This window comes from Castor canadensis, chromosome 1 (assembly GCF_047511655.1).
Source record: "Castor canadensis chromosome 1, mCasCan1.hap1v2, whole genome shotgun sequence".
Lineage (NCBI taxonomy): Eukaryota > Metazoa > Chordata > Mammalia > Rodentia > Castoridae > Castor > Castor canadensis.
This window is the reverse complement of record NC_133386.1, coordinates 43,936,892-43,953,502: the sequence shown is the minus strand read 5'-3', so window position 1 is coordinate 43,953,502 and position 16,611 is coordinate 43,936,892. Positions and strand designations below refer to the sequence as shown.

The 16,611-nt window shown below is 38.1% G+C and overlaps 1 protein-coding gene across 1 annotated transcript in view; it reads right to left on the bottom strand.

The window, feature by feature from the left end:
• Man1a1 (mannosidase alpha class 1A member 1) overlaps positions 1 to 16,611 on the bottom strand; it is a 163,699-nt gene that overhangs the window by 121,175 nt on the left and 25,913 nt on the right. The window contains exon 3 of the mRNA XM_074075530.1: positions 3,176 to 3,272. Within this exon, the coding sequence (XP_073931631.1) occupies positions 3,176 to 3,272 (97 nt within the window). The remainder of the gene's footprint in view (positions 1 to 3,175; positions 3,273 to 16,611) is intronic.

The window sequence follows — 16,611 nt, the reverse complement described above, 5'->3', positions numbered from 1 at the left end:
GGGATAGTACAAGAGTGCTTAAGATTCCATGACAGTCTAAGAAGGACGTACAACTTTAAATGCATGAATTATGTATTTTGGAATTTTCCATTTAACACTTTCAGATTGCAGTTGACCACAGGTAACTGAATGGTTGTTGAAAGACTGGGTGCTATACTTAGACAATTACTGTTGTGTGCAATTCAAAATCAAATCTGTAAACGTAAATGGAAGTTACTTCATTGGCACACTCCCTTCAAGTACTGAATATATAAAGTAATTCTAAATCTTATCTAATGATAAGGACAAAGAACCCAAGGACACTTTCATTTTATGACATACTTCACTATAAGTCAATGTTCTCTAAAACAGAACTATGGACTTAGGAGAATCCTAAAGGGATAATTTACAGCAACATTCTGAAATATGACACCAGCTTCATATTTTCATTGACATTTAACTTTTCAGTAAGTAAGAACTTTAAATAAATGTTTATATTTCTTGTATTTAAATTTATAGTGAGTATGACTGGCCAAACACAAAATACCTCTCTCTGTAAGGGGAATTTCTACTTAAATCATTTTTATTTCTGAAATCCTGAAACAGTAATTCTAGTTACTTATTTAAAGTAGAACGGGGAGATAGTAAAAACTTGAGATGATTCTTTATCTTCATTAACACAGTTTTAAGTTAAGAAGTAACTAATTTTCCTCTCCCTAGGAAACAGATCTAAGTTTCAATCTAACAGGGAAGAAACAATCATGAGAAGGAAGTGTCTTGAAAGGCTCTCTAGAAGCTAGTAATCAGAAAAGCTCACATTCATAAGGACTAAGACTTCTGAAAAAGCAAGTCTGTTTTTAAGGTTGAAACTCAAAATCATCTATCTCTAACTGAGAACCATTCCTAAAGAACCAGGTGGTAATTTTCCTATCTTTTGCCTGGTTAGCTGAAAGAACACGTAGGACTACATACTATTTACAGATAAGGAACTTGGCTGAGCAGTGGACTAAAAAAGTCATTTAAAAGTTTTTTTCATCTGTAAAAATGAAAACCTTATGTTCGTTGTAACAAGTCCCAGAATATTGGTATTACTATAACAAGAAAATCAATCCTATGTATCCTGTTCTAATTTGAAGACGGAGTAAGATAAATACCATTTGATTATAAATACTTCATACTTCATTCCCTCATACTAATACCCAAAGACTTTTTTTTTTTTTTTTTGCAGCACTGGGGCTTGAACTCAGGGTCTTTAGCCACTGTACCAGCCCTATTTTGTGATTTTTTTTTTTTTTGAGATAGGGTCTTACAGAACTATTTGCTGGGACTGATTTCAAACAAGACCCTCCTGATCTCTGCCTTCTGAGTAGCTAGGATTACAGGTGTGAGCCACTGGTGCCCGGCCCAAACCCTTTTTTTTGAAGAATGAGTTCTTACCTAGATTATCAAAAAGGTTTTTACTGAAAAAGCCAATAAAAAAGTAAGAATGGAGTTAGACTTTTTAACATTATAATAAACACTGGAAAAATAAAGGCCTCTGGTTTAGCATGAGGCTTTAGAGTTTCTCTCTTCCACTTGTATCTCTCCTCACCCATGCTAGTCACTGTGTCCTACTTCAAAATATCTGAAATCACTTCTGCTGCTGTGCTCCAGGTTTAAGCTCACTAAATCGTATCACTGTGATAGACCAAGTCATCTCCTTTCTTACACTCTTACCAGCAATCCCTACCTGTTCTTGTAACCCCCTGCCATGCCCTTGTGCCCACTTGACTTCCTACCAATCACTCAGAACTTCACATGAATGTCCACTGCACCATCTCGTGCTTTGAAAATTCACTATATTACACATATGTATTCTGTGCTAGACCATGAACTCCATGAAAAGTTATTTTCACTAACACCTGTGCCAGAAGTAAACACATGAAAGATTTCAAACATGTGGGAAAGCAGAGTGTCACAGTTAGGGTCATAGACTCTTATGTTAGCCAGATCAGAGTTCAAGTCCCGGCTCAGCAGTTTAGGCAGCTATATTCAGAAAGCTATTCTCTGAGCCTCATTTTCCTCACCAATTAACATGCATGTGAGAATGAGTTTAAACGATCTGTGGCACAAATGTCACTTGGCACACAGGAAAGCCTCAATAAATGTCAGCTGAAGTTGTTATATAAATTGGTACTACTTAACATGTTCAGTTCAAGTATGGAATGTCATGTTTTCTCTGGTGAATTCAGCAGTCTCAGGATAAAATTCCATTCCCTGCATTCTATTACTTATACTCAAAATTTGGGGTGGCAGGGGCTAGAAAGAAATCAAACAAAATAGGAAGGGCACAATATAGACCCCCACCCCAAGGAATCTATTAAAACTTTCTGTTAGTTTCCTTACTTCCACAATAGGAACATTAATTAATATCCACAGTACCAATCACAGAGGGTTACATGAGGACCAAATGCAATACAGCATGCAAAATGACAGATGGAAGCTCAAATTACTGGTCTAATCCATCATCACTTTCTCTTCCACAGTATGAAATGTAGAAACCTACAGCCAAAGTTGAGATGCAGGGATGATCACCATGGCTGGTTGCCTTGGCCAGCTTATCTGTAAAGACACAGCTTTTGGCCAGGCCTGGTAGCTCAGAGCTGTAATCTCAGCAACTTAGGAGGCAGAAGTAGGAGGATCATGGTCTGAGGCCAGCCCTAGCAAATGCCAATATCCTATCTGAAAAAGGAACTAAAGCAAAAGGGTTGGGGCATGGTTCAAGTGGTAGAGTGCTAGCCTAGCAAGTGCAGGCCCTGAGCTCAAACCTCAGAACCGTCCAAAAAAAAGGACACAGTTTTTCACCAGCAGGAAACAGTTAATGCAACTGACAATATGCTCCTCTATGGGGAACTACTTCTGGAGCTACAAATCCTGATGCTGTCCCCACAGTCATCACAGGAGACTCTTTGGAAGTGCAGCCCATACATCAGTACATTTTAAAGGTATGCAGACTACTCTGATGCACAGCCTCAGCTCCATCTAAAAGACACACTATGCACAGTCCTTGAAGGTAACTTCACCAGGTATGCCAAGTTTCCTAGCAACATGGAAAGACTGGAGAATCACTGTATTACCCAAACTTCTCCACCACCCATAAGTTCAGCGATTGGAGAGGAGATACTGTCACTAAGAAATCAAAACACATTCCACTCACCAAACAAACTGCTTGAATGGCCTTCTTTTGAGATGGGTTTCAGTTCATTCAGTCCCCAGGCATAGCGCTCGTAATTATTCCATGCATGCTTCATCATCTGAGAAAAGAAACAAAAATGAGACCACGATTTGAACTGAGATTGTTCTTGTTACAATAGATCACGTACTCTAAAGGTTAAAACATTAAAAATCACTACTTAGTCAAAAGGATGATGATTAATTAAAAGGGTGATGATTAGAACACATGAATATCACACACATGACACATTTGTGTTTACAAATGAAAAATTTTCTTTTGAGTCCATTTATTTCTATTGATATAAATATCATTTCAGAAGTCAGTTCCCAACAACATAAATTCAGCTTTTCCTAGAATGATAGTATTCCGACATTTATCTATTTCATTCTCAGATTAGGTAAGCAAACTTAACATTCATATTTTTGCACAAGGTTCTTTCTACTTTGTCTACCTTATTGTTTGTAGACAAATATTCAAGGTTATCACTTTAAATACTTCAATGTTTCTCCATCAAGAAGTATGGAGAAGTATTTGAAACAGCTACAAGAAAAAAAAAAGAAACTCTTCAATAATGCCTAGGTTGTGAAAGCCTTTCATTTATTTTAATATAATCAATCTTTAAATGTATATATATGTGGACATACATATGTAACTGAAGACTGATCCTATATATTACCAATTATTGAGAGACCATGTAAAATAAATTTTTTTAAAGGTCAAGCCCTTCTCTTGCATAAATTAATTATATAATTTTTTTAGTGACTGAAAGACTATCTATAATTATTTTTGTGTAGGTTTTTTTTTTTTAAAAGGTAGGGATTCCTCAACTATCTAGAACTCATTCAGGCCACTATCTTTTAGCAACACTAATCAAAATGAGACATAATCTAAAAATGTTCTAATCTGGTTCCATATTTTAAAATATGTTAGAAAGCATCATGTAAAATTATAGACAGTATAAACTGCTATTTATCACTAAAAATCTCTAGTGAAATCAATACCATTTCACTCAAAACAAAGTATGTACATATCCCAGAACACACCGAGCATTTTTCATTCACCACTGTATATTATCTTCCCTTCTCACCACTATTACAACTACTGTACCAAGACTCTGGAGTATTTTCTGAGTACTCCAGTTAAATGTTTACCTTTGCTATGGACTTTGATTTTTGTCAAAATCTATGAATCATGTTTTATTACCATTGCTTGATAAATGAAGAAACTGAAGCTTGGACCTTAAAAAGAAAATAAAATTTTACTCAAAGCTGTGACATTTCTCTACAGCCAAGGAGCCAGGGTTCCATCCCATAGTGGCCTGATTCCAAAGCCCCAGGCATCAACCACACCATCTCCCTTTATTGAGTCTGCAACAGAACCTCCCTCCAGTGAATCAATTGCTGATCTTCCAACAATCAAAAATGCTTGTAGGGTAGTGTTGTCAAGATTTCTTCTTATAAATAAATTCTATGGGAAAGTGTAATAGATTTGAGGATCAGATAACTTTATAATCTCTACAATGTCACTGATTAATCACATACCCATGCATGCGTCGTGGTTTTTGTGAGACTTTTTCCCTTGTCTGAAACACTGGGATCCTAATTCCTCACAGGATATATGTAAGGATTCCATGGGTATGACCTGTACATTTTTGCCTAGTGTACTGCTTGATGGATGGTAGGTAGTTATATGCTTATTGAATTTGATTTCAAACCTTCTTTGAAACCAACTATGTATACATCAAAAAAAAAATTGAAACCAATGAGCTTCTGAAAGACCATTTATATGAAGTCCATGAAAACACCTTGAGATTACATCTCTTGGGTGTTATTCTTTTTCATTACATGTACTACAGCTGGTAAACTCTTCATTCTTGTAAATTTCCAAAGATACTTTAAAAATGCAAAAGCTTTTGGAACACACTTGACATAAAAATAGAAAAAATGTTCTAATGATTTGTTTCAGCTCTAAATCTGAATGGAAACCAGTGCCATATACTATTAGTGACTTAAAGATTACATAAAGCTTTCCCACAGAGGACTATGTTGCTTTGTCAAAAATTATCATTTATATGATGTACTGTTAGCTTAGAACCTCCTTAAGTTACCTCTGTAGTGTATATTAACTTTTCTTATCTTTTTCTCCCCAAGGGAAAAGCCTGATACTAATTGCTTAGCTTCCTGTATTTCAAAAGCTGCTGTGACACATTTCTCAAAATGGGCTTCTCATCCCATGGGATTTCTATGAGTTAAAATTAGAAAAGAAGAAAATGATGTGGTCAGATTGCCAAGAATGGAACATCAGGAGTGGTTTCTCTAGTATTCTATAAAATGAAGAGAAATGGTCATTTTGCTAACTGGCTACAGAAGCTGGTCACTTCTGGAAATGATCTGTCATATTAAAGCTAACTTTTAAAATGCGTGTGTGTGTGTGTGCACATGGATGTGCATGCATGCATGCACAAAATAATATGAGATTGAATTCATTCTGATTTATGACTTATACAAATATTTGAAAACATCTAAATGCTATATTAGCTTGTAACTTTATAGTATTAAGCCACTAGCCAGCTAGGGACCATGGGGACAAAGACATTTAATCTCTCAGATGTAGTGTTATAGTAATCTAACAAGACAAGAAGGTCACTTCTAAAATTCAACTGTCAACAAAGAAGTCCATGAATAGGATTGATCCCTATTCTTCTTGGGACTCTTATTTTGTTTTGTAGCCTTTCATCAATTTAATTAAGGTTTTAAAGTGTGGCATCTCAAGAAGTTTCAAAATAGGTCTAAACTAGAGGTTGATTAGGATTTCAAATGCAGTTCTGAAACATTCACAAAAAAATAAGCTGATAGCAAACAAAGATTTTTTTCCTGAGTATATTCATATTTGCCTTGGTGAGAAGCACAGCTAACACACATGTAGATGGAAACAAATGAAAGTATGGCACAAAATTTCATAACAGAAATCCACTGTTTTGATCCAGAAAGACGGAATTAAGGCATAGGATATGCAAAAAAAATAGCATTTCCTTTTCCTCAACTCTATGCTTATAGAAAAAAAATTCTTCGATTTGTACTTTCTTTTCAGTTGACATCAGGGCTGAGTAATTAGGCAATGTAATTTATTGAGTGTTTGCTACTCTATAAATAGTAAGACATTAAAGGACCAGAAGGTGAATATATAAGACTATCTCTCACTTATAATCTAATAGTTAATGTATGGAAGTCTAACATTCTTCCTTCTTATAGTCAATAAGCATTTACAAATATAGGAAAACAATAAGAAAACTAATTAACTAGTATGTACAATGCTATTGGTGTGCTTAGCAATTTGCTTTAATTTTATGTCCTGATCTAAGCAAGGACAGTGGAAAGAAAATATTCTTGACTTTCCTCCAGCTCTGTATAGATTTCATAACTCATGTTTTTGTTGTTAGGACTTTCTTAGCAAATATTTCTATTTGATAAAGTTTTACTCATATGATCTTAAATTTTTCATAACAGACACATTGAAATATTTTTTGAAAATCTCACCACTTTTGCCAGATACGTCTTTCAAAGACTTTGGCTTATCACTGCCTACTTAAAATCCTACAAGTTCAAGTTCCATTTACAGAAATAAAATAGCACAAAATTTCCGTAGTTTGTGCGATGTCAATCCAGCCTCAGCTGAATGATCCAGGGCCTGGTGCTTGATCCTAAGACAGGTTAACATGGGACTGGCCAAAGGCCCTCAAGGGAAGGTGCTCTGGTATGTAGCTCTCACTAATGGATGGAGATGGACTGACCCAATCATCTACTCCACCTGGGCCAGTGCAACTGGAAGACATTCTGAGAGTGATGCAGAAACAGAGAAGTACAACTACAGAAAGAAAAAGTCATAAGGCATGAGGCAGCTGAAGCCATGAGGGAAAGAGAAGACATGAAGAACAAAGGAAAAAGGCAGAAATGAGAAATGCTCATTGATTTGTGTGGTATCCCACTGAAATTATGACTGCAGAGCAGCTACAGAACTGCAGACAATGCTGCTGGTTCTTGAATGCTGATGAATTATCTTGCTCTCCTCTCCTCTGTGAAGTGTGGCTTTTTGCTCGCTTTTCCTTACTTCCCTCTGTGTCTTTATAGAAAACCTTATCATTTACTTAGGAATAATGCATAAAGGCAGGTGAGGGGTATAGGCATTTGACAAACCAGGCTCATATTCACTCTCTGCCAATGTCAAAGTGACTCTGAGTGAGGCAATCAATCTCTGAGCCCACTTTCTGCACTCACCTAGTGTGAATGAACAAAAGCACAGCCTCACTGGTTGTGACAATGATTAAATAATGCATGTAAAGAACTCAATCTATTGCTTGACATATAGTGAGTATGCAGTGCACTTTAGGTATTTTTTTTTTTTATTAAAAACCTAACCAGCTAGATGTAGTGGTATACGACTATAATCCCAGGCGATGAAGATCAGGAGGATTGTGGTTCAAGCCCAGCCTACACAACAAGTTAGCAAGATGCCATCACAACCAAAAGCTGGGTGTGGTGGTGAGTGCCTGTGATCCCAGATACACAGCTGATATCAAGGCTCAAAGCCAGCCCCAAGCAAAAAACATAATACCCTATTGTAAAACATAAAGCAGAGAAGAACTGGGGTGTGTGACTCAACTGATAGAGCACATGCCTAGCAAGAGCAAGACCTTGTCTGAAACAAACAAAGATCAACCATGTCTTTGATCTTTGTAATCTCAGATTTTCATACTCTTTTCTTAGTAACAAATATAAACAAGAAGGCAAATATATCCATGCATATTAACTCCTTATATACATACACCTTTAAAATATACACACCTCTGTGGTAGCCAAAAGGTGAAAGAAGAAAAGATAGAGTAGAAATGACTTTTTCAAGTGTAGGGCAACAGGAATTGATCGTTAGTCCTGAAGGTTCATCACCTGGCTTTCATGAATCTTAGTTGTTCCAGGTAAGCTTATGTAGAGGATTTGTTCCAAGGATTTGGGGGCTGATCTATGTCAGAGATATCACGAAAGATAGTAATACACAGCCAGCTTTACTGGGTGGTATTGGAGAGGGCTGCATGAGAGAGAGAGTCTCTCATAGCAAGACCCCGCCCAGATGTTTAGAAAAGGAGGATCAGAGACAGCCTTAGGTTTAGGCCCTTGGACTGGGTGATGTTGCTCAGAACTTAGCAGTCAGAGTCTTAAAACCACAAAGTCTATCTTATCACTGCCAACAGATGCTGGGTTAGGTTTTACAGAATATGCAAAGCAGGCAGGCTCAAAATGGCTAAAAATATGCTTGGGCTGTTTGAAAAATAATTAGATATACAAAAATTTGAGGTGGATGCCAATGGGCTTTTGAGTTAATGTGTCTCAACTGGTAGTGAGGGAATAAGCAACACAGTGGCAAAGAAACAGACCACCCTTGGCTCACTTATTAACCAGTTCACTGTGTGTCACTAACGGGAAGGCCTGTAGTCCAGTGTCACTCACGGCCCTGTCCTAGAGGATACAAAGGGCTGTCTGTAGCTCAGGTGAGGTCTAAGAGAAGAGACCAATCTAACTCACTGGTTGTTAAAGCTGAAAGTGATGTACTGCTGCTTTTGAAGTTATAATTAGTGTTGATGCTTTGAAAAACACTGACTTTAAAAGGCTGATAGCAGTTTTTAGCCAAACTTTGTCAGGTATCACTTGACTGCCATACAAAAGTAACTTCTAGAACTTTCATATATAATCTCAAGATGAAATAATTTTAAAGTAATTGTATCAGCCTCCTTTTCTTTCAATCTTTGGTGGATCTGGAAAGGGAGAAGGGAAGATGTAACCTAACTTAAGAGATTCACCCATTAGAGAAACAGGGGAAAAAGAGACAGCAATCTAGAACCCCCTTCCTTTGCTTATCTAAAGTTACCCCAACACCTATGCCACCCTGGGGGAATGAAGACTTAGCAGACCAAAAGGAGAACTGGGCAGCAAGACACCTGGTGTTGAGGAACAGCTATGGCAGGCACCAGGCAGAGCAGGCTGCAGTGGTGAGCATGAGCCCTGCCGCCCAGAGGTCTAAGCCCTGGAACCCTCAGTCTTCTCATCCTTAGAAGAACAATCAGTTGTAACAAATGTACAACTAAGATGTGGGATATTTAGTGAGAAAGAGTGTGTCTGTGTGGAGACAGGGGACATGTGGGAACAGACTTTCTATACTTTCTGCTAGGTTTTGCTTTGATCCTAAAACTGCTCTTAAACAAAATAAGGCTATTTAAAAAAAAAGAGTAACTTTATCTTCCTGACAGCATGCATGGTCAGAAGATCAAATGTGGAAATGCACCAGACAAGCAGAAGGCATTCAACGAGCGAGGCTGACCTTTATCTGCACTCCTCTTAGGGTCCTCCCAGACTTCCGGAGTTGAGCAGACACAAGGGAGAACAGTTGGAAGGAAAGTGGTGTATTTAGTAAACTCAGAGTAGGCAAAGAACTCAAGGAGAAGTAAATTAATGGAATAGGGAAGGAAAGAAGCTAATGTTGCCTAGAGATGACAGAATGCAGAACCTGGGGTGACTCTGCATTCAGAAAGTGGCAGGCCTGGAGTCGGTCACAGTTACATCTAAAGAGTTTAGTACACTCTCACTTAACGGGCACCGAGATGCCACCTAAGACAGTCTTGGGAGGCCCTGCCATCAGTCACCTTCCAGCTGTCATTCCTTGGCACAGAAAACAACTCTCCCTGCCAGGATGGTTTCCAGTTTTACCCCTTATCAAATTAAAGCACTTATTCATATGCTTTGCTCAGTGCTGCAATGTATTAGTCTTCTCTCCCTTTCCCTAAGGCTACTAAGGAGTTGTATTTCCAAGGTTCTTTTTCCCAAAGTTACAATGACAATTCTACTCACTGAGTACCCACTGATGCCAGGACAAGAGCTGTAAGCGTGATAGAAGAGGTATGCCAGATTTAGGAAACAGAGTAATTGCACGGGACACACTTACACTAAAAAAAGTATTTGTTGTTTATCTGAAGTTCAGTTTAATGGAGAGTGCTGTATTTCATGTAGGTTAGAAGGTTAGGACACATTCAATCCCTGGTGTGGTCCCCACTGCACTGCTTAGAATTAAAAAAAGGGATCAAATGCTGAAGGACCAGACAGGAATAGAATGGCTGGGTCTAGGGCAACTGGAAATGATGGGAAATGTGGCAAAACAAGAGGGACAGCCCTGGCTAAAGCTATTTAAAAACTACTGTGCTGATTCAGGGGAAACGTGTACTCAGTCCATCATGCAGCAGTTTGCACTGTGTCCCCTTGTTTAGAGGCACAGGTCTAGAGCTAAGGACTCTGTTCTGAGGTCCCTGGACATGCAGCTTTCCACAGCTCAGTGAGCAACTAAGTCTACGGCTAGCCCAGGCTGCCCCACAATGCCAGCTTTCTGGACTGCTCGGGCCCCTTGGTGGTGCTGTCTCTTTGCCATGAAGTAGCAGAGTCCTTGAGACCTGAGATATATAAAGCGTTTTGCACAAACTTTTCAGTAATTCTCTTCTCACAGTAGTAGTTTCACAGTTTAGAAAGCATTTAGAATTTTAAATACTCTGTTCTACAAATAAAACTGTACCAGCTGTCATCACTGTGGGTTTTAGAGTTGGAGACTAGACAGGAGGAAGTGAATGAATTTTATCAAACATCTAACACACTGCATGGTCAGGGAAACCTCATACAACTTACTACACTTAATCCTCATCACACCCTATGGGATATTATAATCCCCATTTTGTAGATGAGGAAGCTGAGGCCCTGTTGTAGCAGAGAAAAGAGCAAGGCTGTGAACCCTCTTGGGAATTCTCATTCTTCCAACACAACATTGAAAGAAACCCTAACATTTTTGCTGCTTACAGTTTTAACACAGCTGTGGCCTCTGAGCTTGCCAGCTGCTCCACATACAAAGAACAGCCCTCCCTGGGTCCCAGGAGATGTGGTTGGGCCTGCATCAAAATAACACACACCATATCGGCACGTCAGTTGTGACACACAGGAAGAACACTGCAGCATGGCTCACCCTGTCTGCCTTGCTCCTTCAGCTCTCACAACCCTCCCATCTGCTATTTCAGCTCTCCATCCGGCTCTGTACCCAAGTCCTCGCCACCTGAAGATGTATGCTACCTGGGCACACAAGATGGCCCTACTCTACTCGCTTCTGGCTTGTCTCTAGATTTCTGAGAAATCGCGAATCCCTGGTGCCAAGCTGAGGACTGCACCAACACCAGTTCCCTTCCTGTGTGCTATATTCTGGCATTTGTCACCAACAGGTCCAATGTCAACTGTTTTATCTTTCCTATTTCTCCTTACCTCTACTTTCTCTTTCTTGTTGCCATGAGTGCCACTGCTTTGTTACCTGGTACTTGAGGCTGCCTCTTCACCATAAGTGGGTTATTTGTGTGTGTGAATTTTCTTTGGATTTAGATGTCCTCACTTCTTCCCCAGCCAATTTTAATACACTTTCTTAAAAGACAGCAGGAAATACATAAAGGAGTAATTATTTAATGCTATTGCATGAATGTTAACGGGCGGCTGAGTACTAACTCCCCAGTGAAATGAGCATGGTTAGCAACAGCGATGTCTTTAGAAAGAGTCAGAATGCCTGATTATGCCAGCTTTTAAAAAATGAGAATTCTAGTCATAGCTACTTATAGAGAGGATAGATTGTCTTGATTCTAAGAAGTCTCTCATTCCCCTAAGAAAAAGTCAATGGTGTTAATTCTAGCTCAAGAAACTAGATTTGGTGACCAAATTCTGATGATTTTACAAAACTTTTGTGATGTTACCAAATGAAAGAGGGTACGGGGCAAAAAAGCAAACACACACATTTACAAGAGAAACACTTGACTAATACGTAAGCACATTCTCAACACACTGAGGGATACTAATTTAGCATTGGAAAAGTTAAGAGACTAGAAAGGCCTTGTTCATATGTGAATTCTAGTATACTTCTCTTTTTTTTTTTTTGGAAAGAAGCACTCTTGTTAACACACAACATTTTCTTTAAATAAAATGGTTTTGCATCAGCCGAGGGTCTATCAAAAATATCTGTTTGGAGGTTAATGACTCTTGATGCAAAAGCTGTCACTGAGTTTAAAGGCTCACATTTGGGGCTTCTGTTTTATCTGGCTGAGTTTTAACTAACACCTAAATCTGTATTCATTAGATCAGTCAGGTTAAGACCTCTGTGGTCAATGTGAGGCCAGCAAGTGGCCTGAAGGCTACGAGGTCAGCTGATCCCCAAACAGGCCTTGGGAGAGCTTTGCCAGTATGGAAGCTTCTTTAGAGACCCACAGAGAATGGAACCCTTTGCTGAGACCATGGTGCTCCCTATAATTTCTACAGAGATCTAAAAACTTATTCTGTGAGAAACAAATACTGTTCTTATATAATATTTCATCTCAGAAGAGGTGTTTTGTATTTTTAATATTTGTAGTAAAAAGGTAACTCCAAAACATTTTAACACACGCATGCCATTCTACACCTGTCAAATTTTCACTGTCTTTACCTTTCTGCAGTAGTCACATGACGATTTTTTAAAAATTGAAATATGCTATCTTGAAGGGATTTGTTTATAGATTTGCCAAGTTCATAAAGACTAAACATTTTGTTTACTTAGATTCCTTTGTAAGCTTTATAAATACTATAAAGTCATTAATAGTATTAATAAATACTATTTACAGCAAATTTATTAATTATGAAAAAATAATTTGTTCTCAACAAAATTAGCTTGAGTTTTATAAGAATAAGCAAAAGTCAAGGATAATTAACTTTTTAATTGTATTCTTTTTTCTTCTTTTTTTAAGTAAACAAACTAACCCTGGAGAGTCATACCCTGTTCTTTAGATATCAAGAGAGTTGAGCAGGGCTTGGTAGTACAACACCTGTTGGAGATAGGAGGAATGCAGTTCAAGGCCAGATCAGCAAAAAGTTAGTGAGACCCCCATCTCAGAAAACAAGCTTGGCATAGTGGTATATGCCTGTAATTCCAGCTACTTGGGCAGAAGAAGGAGGATGACCATTCAAGGTCAGCCATGGGGCAAAACTGCAAGACTTTATCTCAAAAATAAATAAAGCTGAAAGGACTGGGGGTGCAGCTCAAATGGAGACCCTGAGTTCAAACTCCAGTACTGCCAAAAGAGACAAGAGTTTCAGAGTGTATGTGTTTTGTGTTTCCTTTTTTATTTTCTTTTTGTGCATATTTTCTAACAGATGTTTTTAGAGCAGTTTTATATTCAGAACAAAACTGAGCAGAAAAATACAGAGTTCCATACATACCTATACCCACGAACACACAAGCTCTCCAATATCAACATCATGCACAGAAAGGCAGGTTTATTATAGCCGATGAGCCTCCTGACACATCATTTTCACCGGGAGCCCATGGTCACCCTGGGTGTTGTGTACTTTATGAGTCTCGACAAACATTCAGAGGCAATTCACCATTGTGCACACACAGTGATTTCACTGTCCCCCAACCCCCGCCATTTTCTATGCTGTGCCTATCCTTCTCTACTTCTCCTGATCCCTGTCTCCATGGCTTTGCTCTGTCCAGAACATGACACCGTCAGAATCACGCAGTTTGTCATCTTTCACACTGGTCTCTTCTACGTGTAACACATTTTTAAGGTTCCTCCTGGCTTGACAGCCCATTTCTTGTCAGTACTGGGCGATACTCCACTGCGTGAATGGACCAAGCTGTTTATCCACTCATCTATGAATGACACGTTGGTTGCTTCCACGTTTTGGCAATTAGGAACAAAGCCATTACCAACAGCAGAGTTGCAGGACACAGGTGTTTCCTTGCCAAATTAAAGCCAGAAATCACTATTCTCTTAACTAAAGGATTTTCACATAGAAAATTTGTTATTTTGGGGCTGGGAGAATGGTTGAAGCAGTAGAACACCTGCCTAGCAAGTGTAAGACCCTGAGTTCAAACCCAGTACTGCAAACAAACAAAAAAAAAAAGAAGAGAATTTGTTCATTTAAAAGCTTCTCAGATAATTACCCTTAAAACTGTCCATTATGAATAAACAAGTGAATGTCCACTGTCATCTTAGAATCCATATCAGAGTCTGACAGTAATCTTTTTGTATATGAAACATAACAGTTTTAGAAATTATTATCTGTGCATAATAATAAAAATGCATTAAAAGGAGATATTTTGGGCCATGCGTGATGGCCCATACCTGCAATCCCAGCACTTTGCTGGCTGAGGCAGGAGGATCACAAGTTCAAGGCCAGGACTATGCAGTGAGACTCTTGTCTTTAAACAAAACAAAGCAAAAAGGTATTTAAAATTTACTTGTGAAATGAAGTGCTTAGATACTCCTAACAGAAATGCTAATCCCAACATATAATCTTGGAAAGCACAATGAATGATTCTGTAAGACTTCAAATCCTTAACTGATATATCACAAAAAAGTATTTTCTTATCATCCTTTAATAGAACACTTCTGTGTCAGGAAGTACATAAAGCTGTCGCAAACTCTGTCTCTGACAACAACCCATCAAGGAAGGAAGTCGCCCCATTAAGAGTCCCATGGCACAGATGAAGACTCTGAGGGTTACGTAAGGTCACACCTCTCGTGATGGATGGAGATTAGCTCTGAATTTGGGCAGACTCTGAAGCCTATGATAGATTGTCTAGTGCATTGTCCTGAATCAAACATGTGACCCAGGTAATCTGGAGAAAACTTGCATTCCAAACAAACTTCTAATTAAAGTGTTATTTGTTTACTGTTTGTACCCATCTTTATATGTTTCTATTACCTAAGTATTCTAGGAAAATTTAACTTTTAAGAGTGAGACTTTCAGAAACATGGCATGCAAAACCATTTTCCAATCTTCTTTCTTTGAAAAGCTAATGAGCACAATGAGAAACATTAAGTCTATTAGGTTAGGGAGTTGAAAGTCAGAGTAGCTCTCACTTCTGGGCCCTGGAGGGGAAAAGTGACTTATATATGTTGAAAAAAGCCTTTGGTTTTTGTAAATTTTATGTTAAATCTTCATTAGTTTGAAAGCTATTTGTTCATCTTTACCTGGGCAGCCCACACAGTTAACTCATAATCTTTATTCTTGGTTTCATTGTAGATGACATTTCATCACCAACAGAACATCCTAATTTCATTTTGTGGTTCTGAAAAAAGACATAATGCTCCATATTCTAGTTTACATGTTAATAACATTCTAAAAATTGAGTCTAAATTGGCAATATCACATTTCCTTTAAACACATGCAAAAATGTAGAGGTATTATTTTTTAAAACTTCACTACAGTTTCATTTAAGATTACTGAAAATAGTGAACAATGATTTTGCATGATATGTGATACAGTATCATCTTAAGGAAAGCACTAGCCTCTAATCCACTTGTAACATTACCACCCTATAAACCATATTTTCTATGGTTTGAAGACCATCCAAGATGTTCTGTGAGTGACAGCAAGGATTTCCTAGGCCTGAAAATACATTACTCCAAACATTCTGGTAGTGCTTTAAAATCTGATTTTTTTTTAAATCATCATTCATTTTACTAGATGACAAAATGCATTAAATATATGCCAGATTCAGCGACCTGTTAAAACAGATTGTATTACTTAGTATTAGCTCTGAGTGCAATGACTTCCCTTTTGTTCCACTTAAAAACCAGGCAAAGATCTCCATAAATTTAAGAAGAAAAAATGCCAAGTTTGTCAGGAGAGGTCAAATTATTTTGCTGTTCAAATAGACTACAAAAAGATGTAAAGCAGTAATAAAAATGGGGAAAAAGTCCTTCTGCAGATACGACAGACTGAGTCACCCCACATCTAAGTCTCTGTTCCTTGACTGGCCCTGCAGCAGAAGCTGTGAAAGTAAAGTGTGTGTTTTCCCAGCCTCTCCACTGCTAGGTGGCAAGGTTCTGGCCAATGAGCCATTTGCCAAAATCTGCAGGTGGCCTTGCTTTCCCTCTTCCTTCTGCCTTGAACCAAGGCGTGACACATGTAGATGGCAGCTTTAGCTTTCTGAAAAGCATTTAGTTAAATACTGTGTTAGTAAAACATAACACTAGTTAACATGTTTGATTTTTATAGAGTATCATAGCTGAGTTACAATTTCTCTTTCTCAAGTGTAAGATTTCTCTTCCTCATATCGGTATACAAATGCATGTGTAAAAGAACAAGTGTCTCCCCAAAGTTTTATCATAACTATACCAAATCTTATTCAAAACAGGTCAGTATACTTGTGATCTTCCACTATCAATTTCCATATAAACTGACTTGCTTAAACTTTGTATTTTCATTGCTTGAACAATATTAGAATTCGTACCCTTCATTTCTGGAAGCAAGACTGTTGTTCCAAATAGAGAAATATGACCTTCTACCGTTGACAGAAAATACCTTCCCAGTACT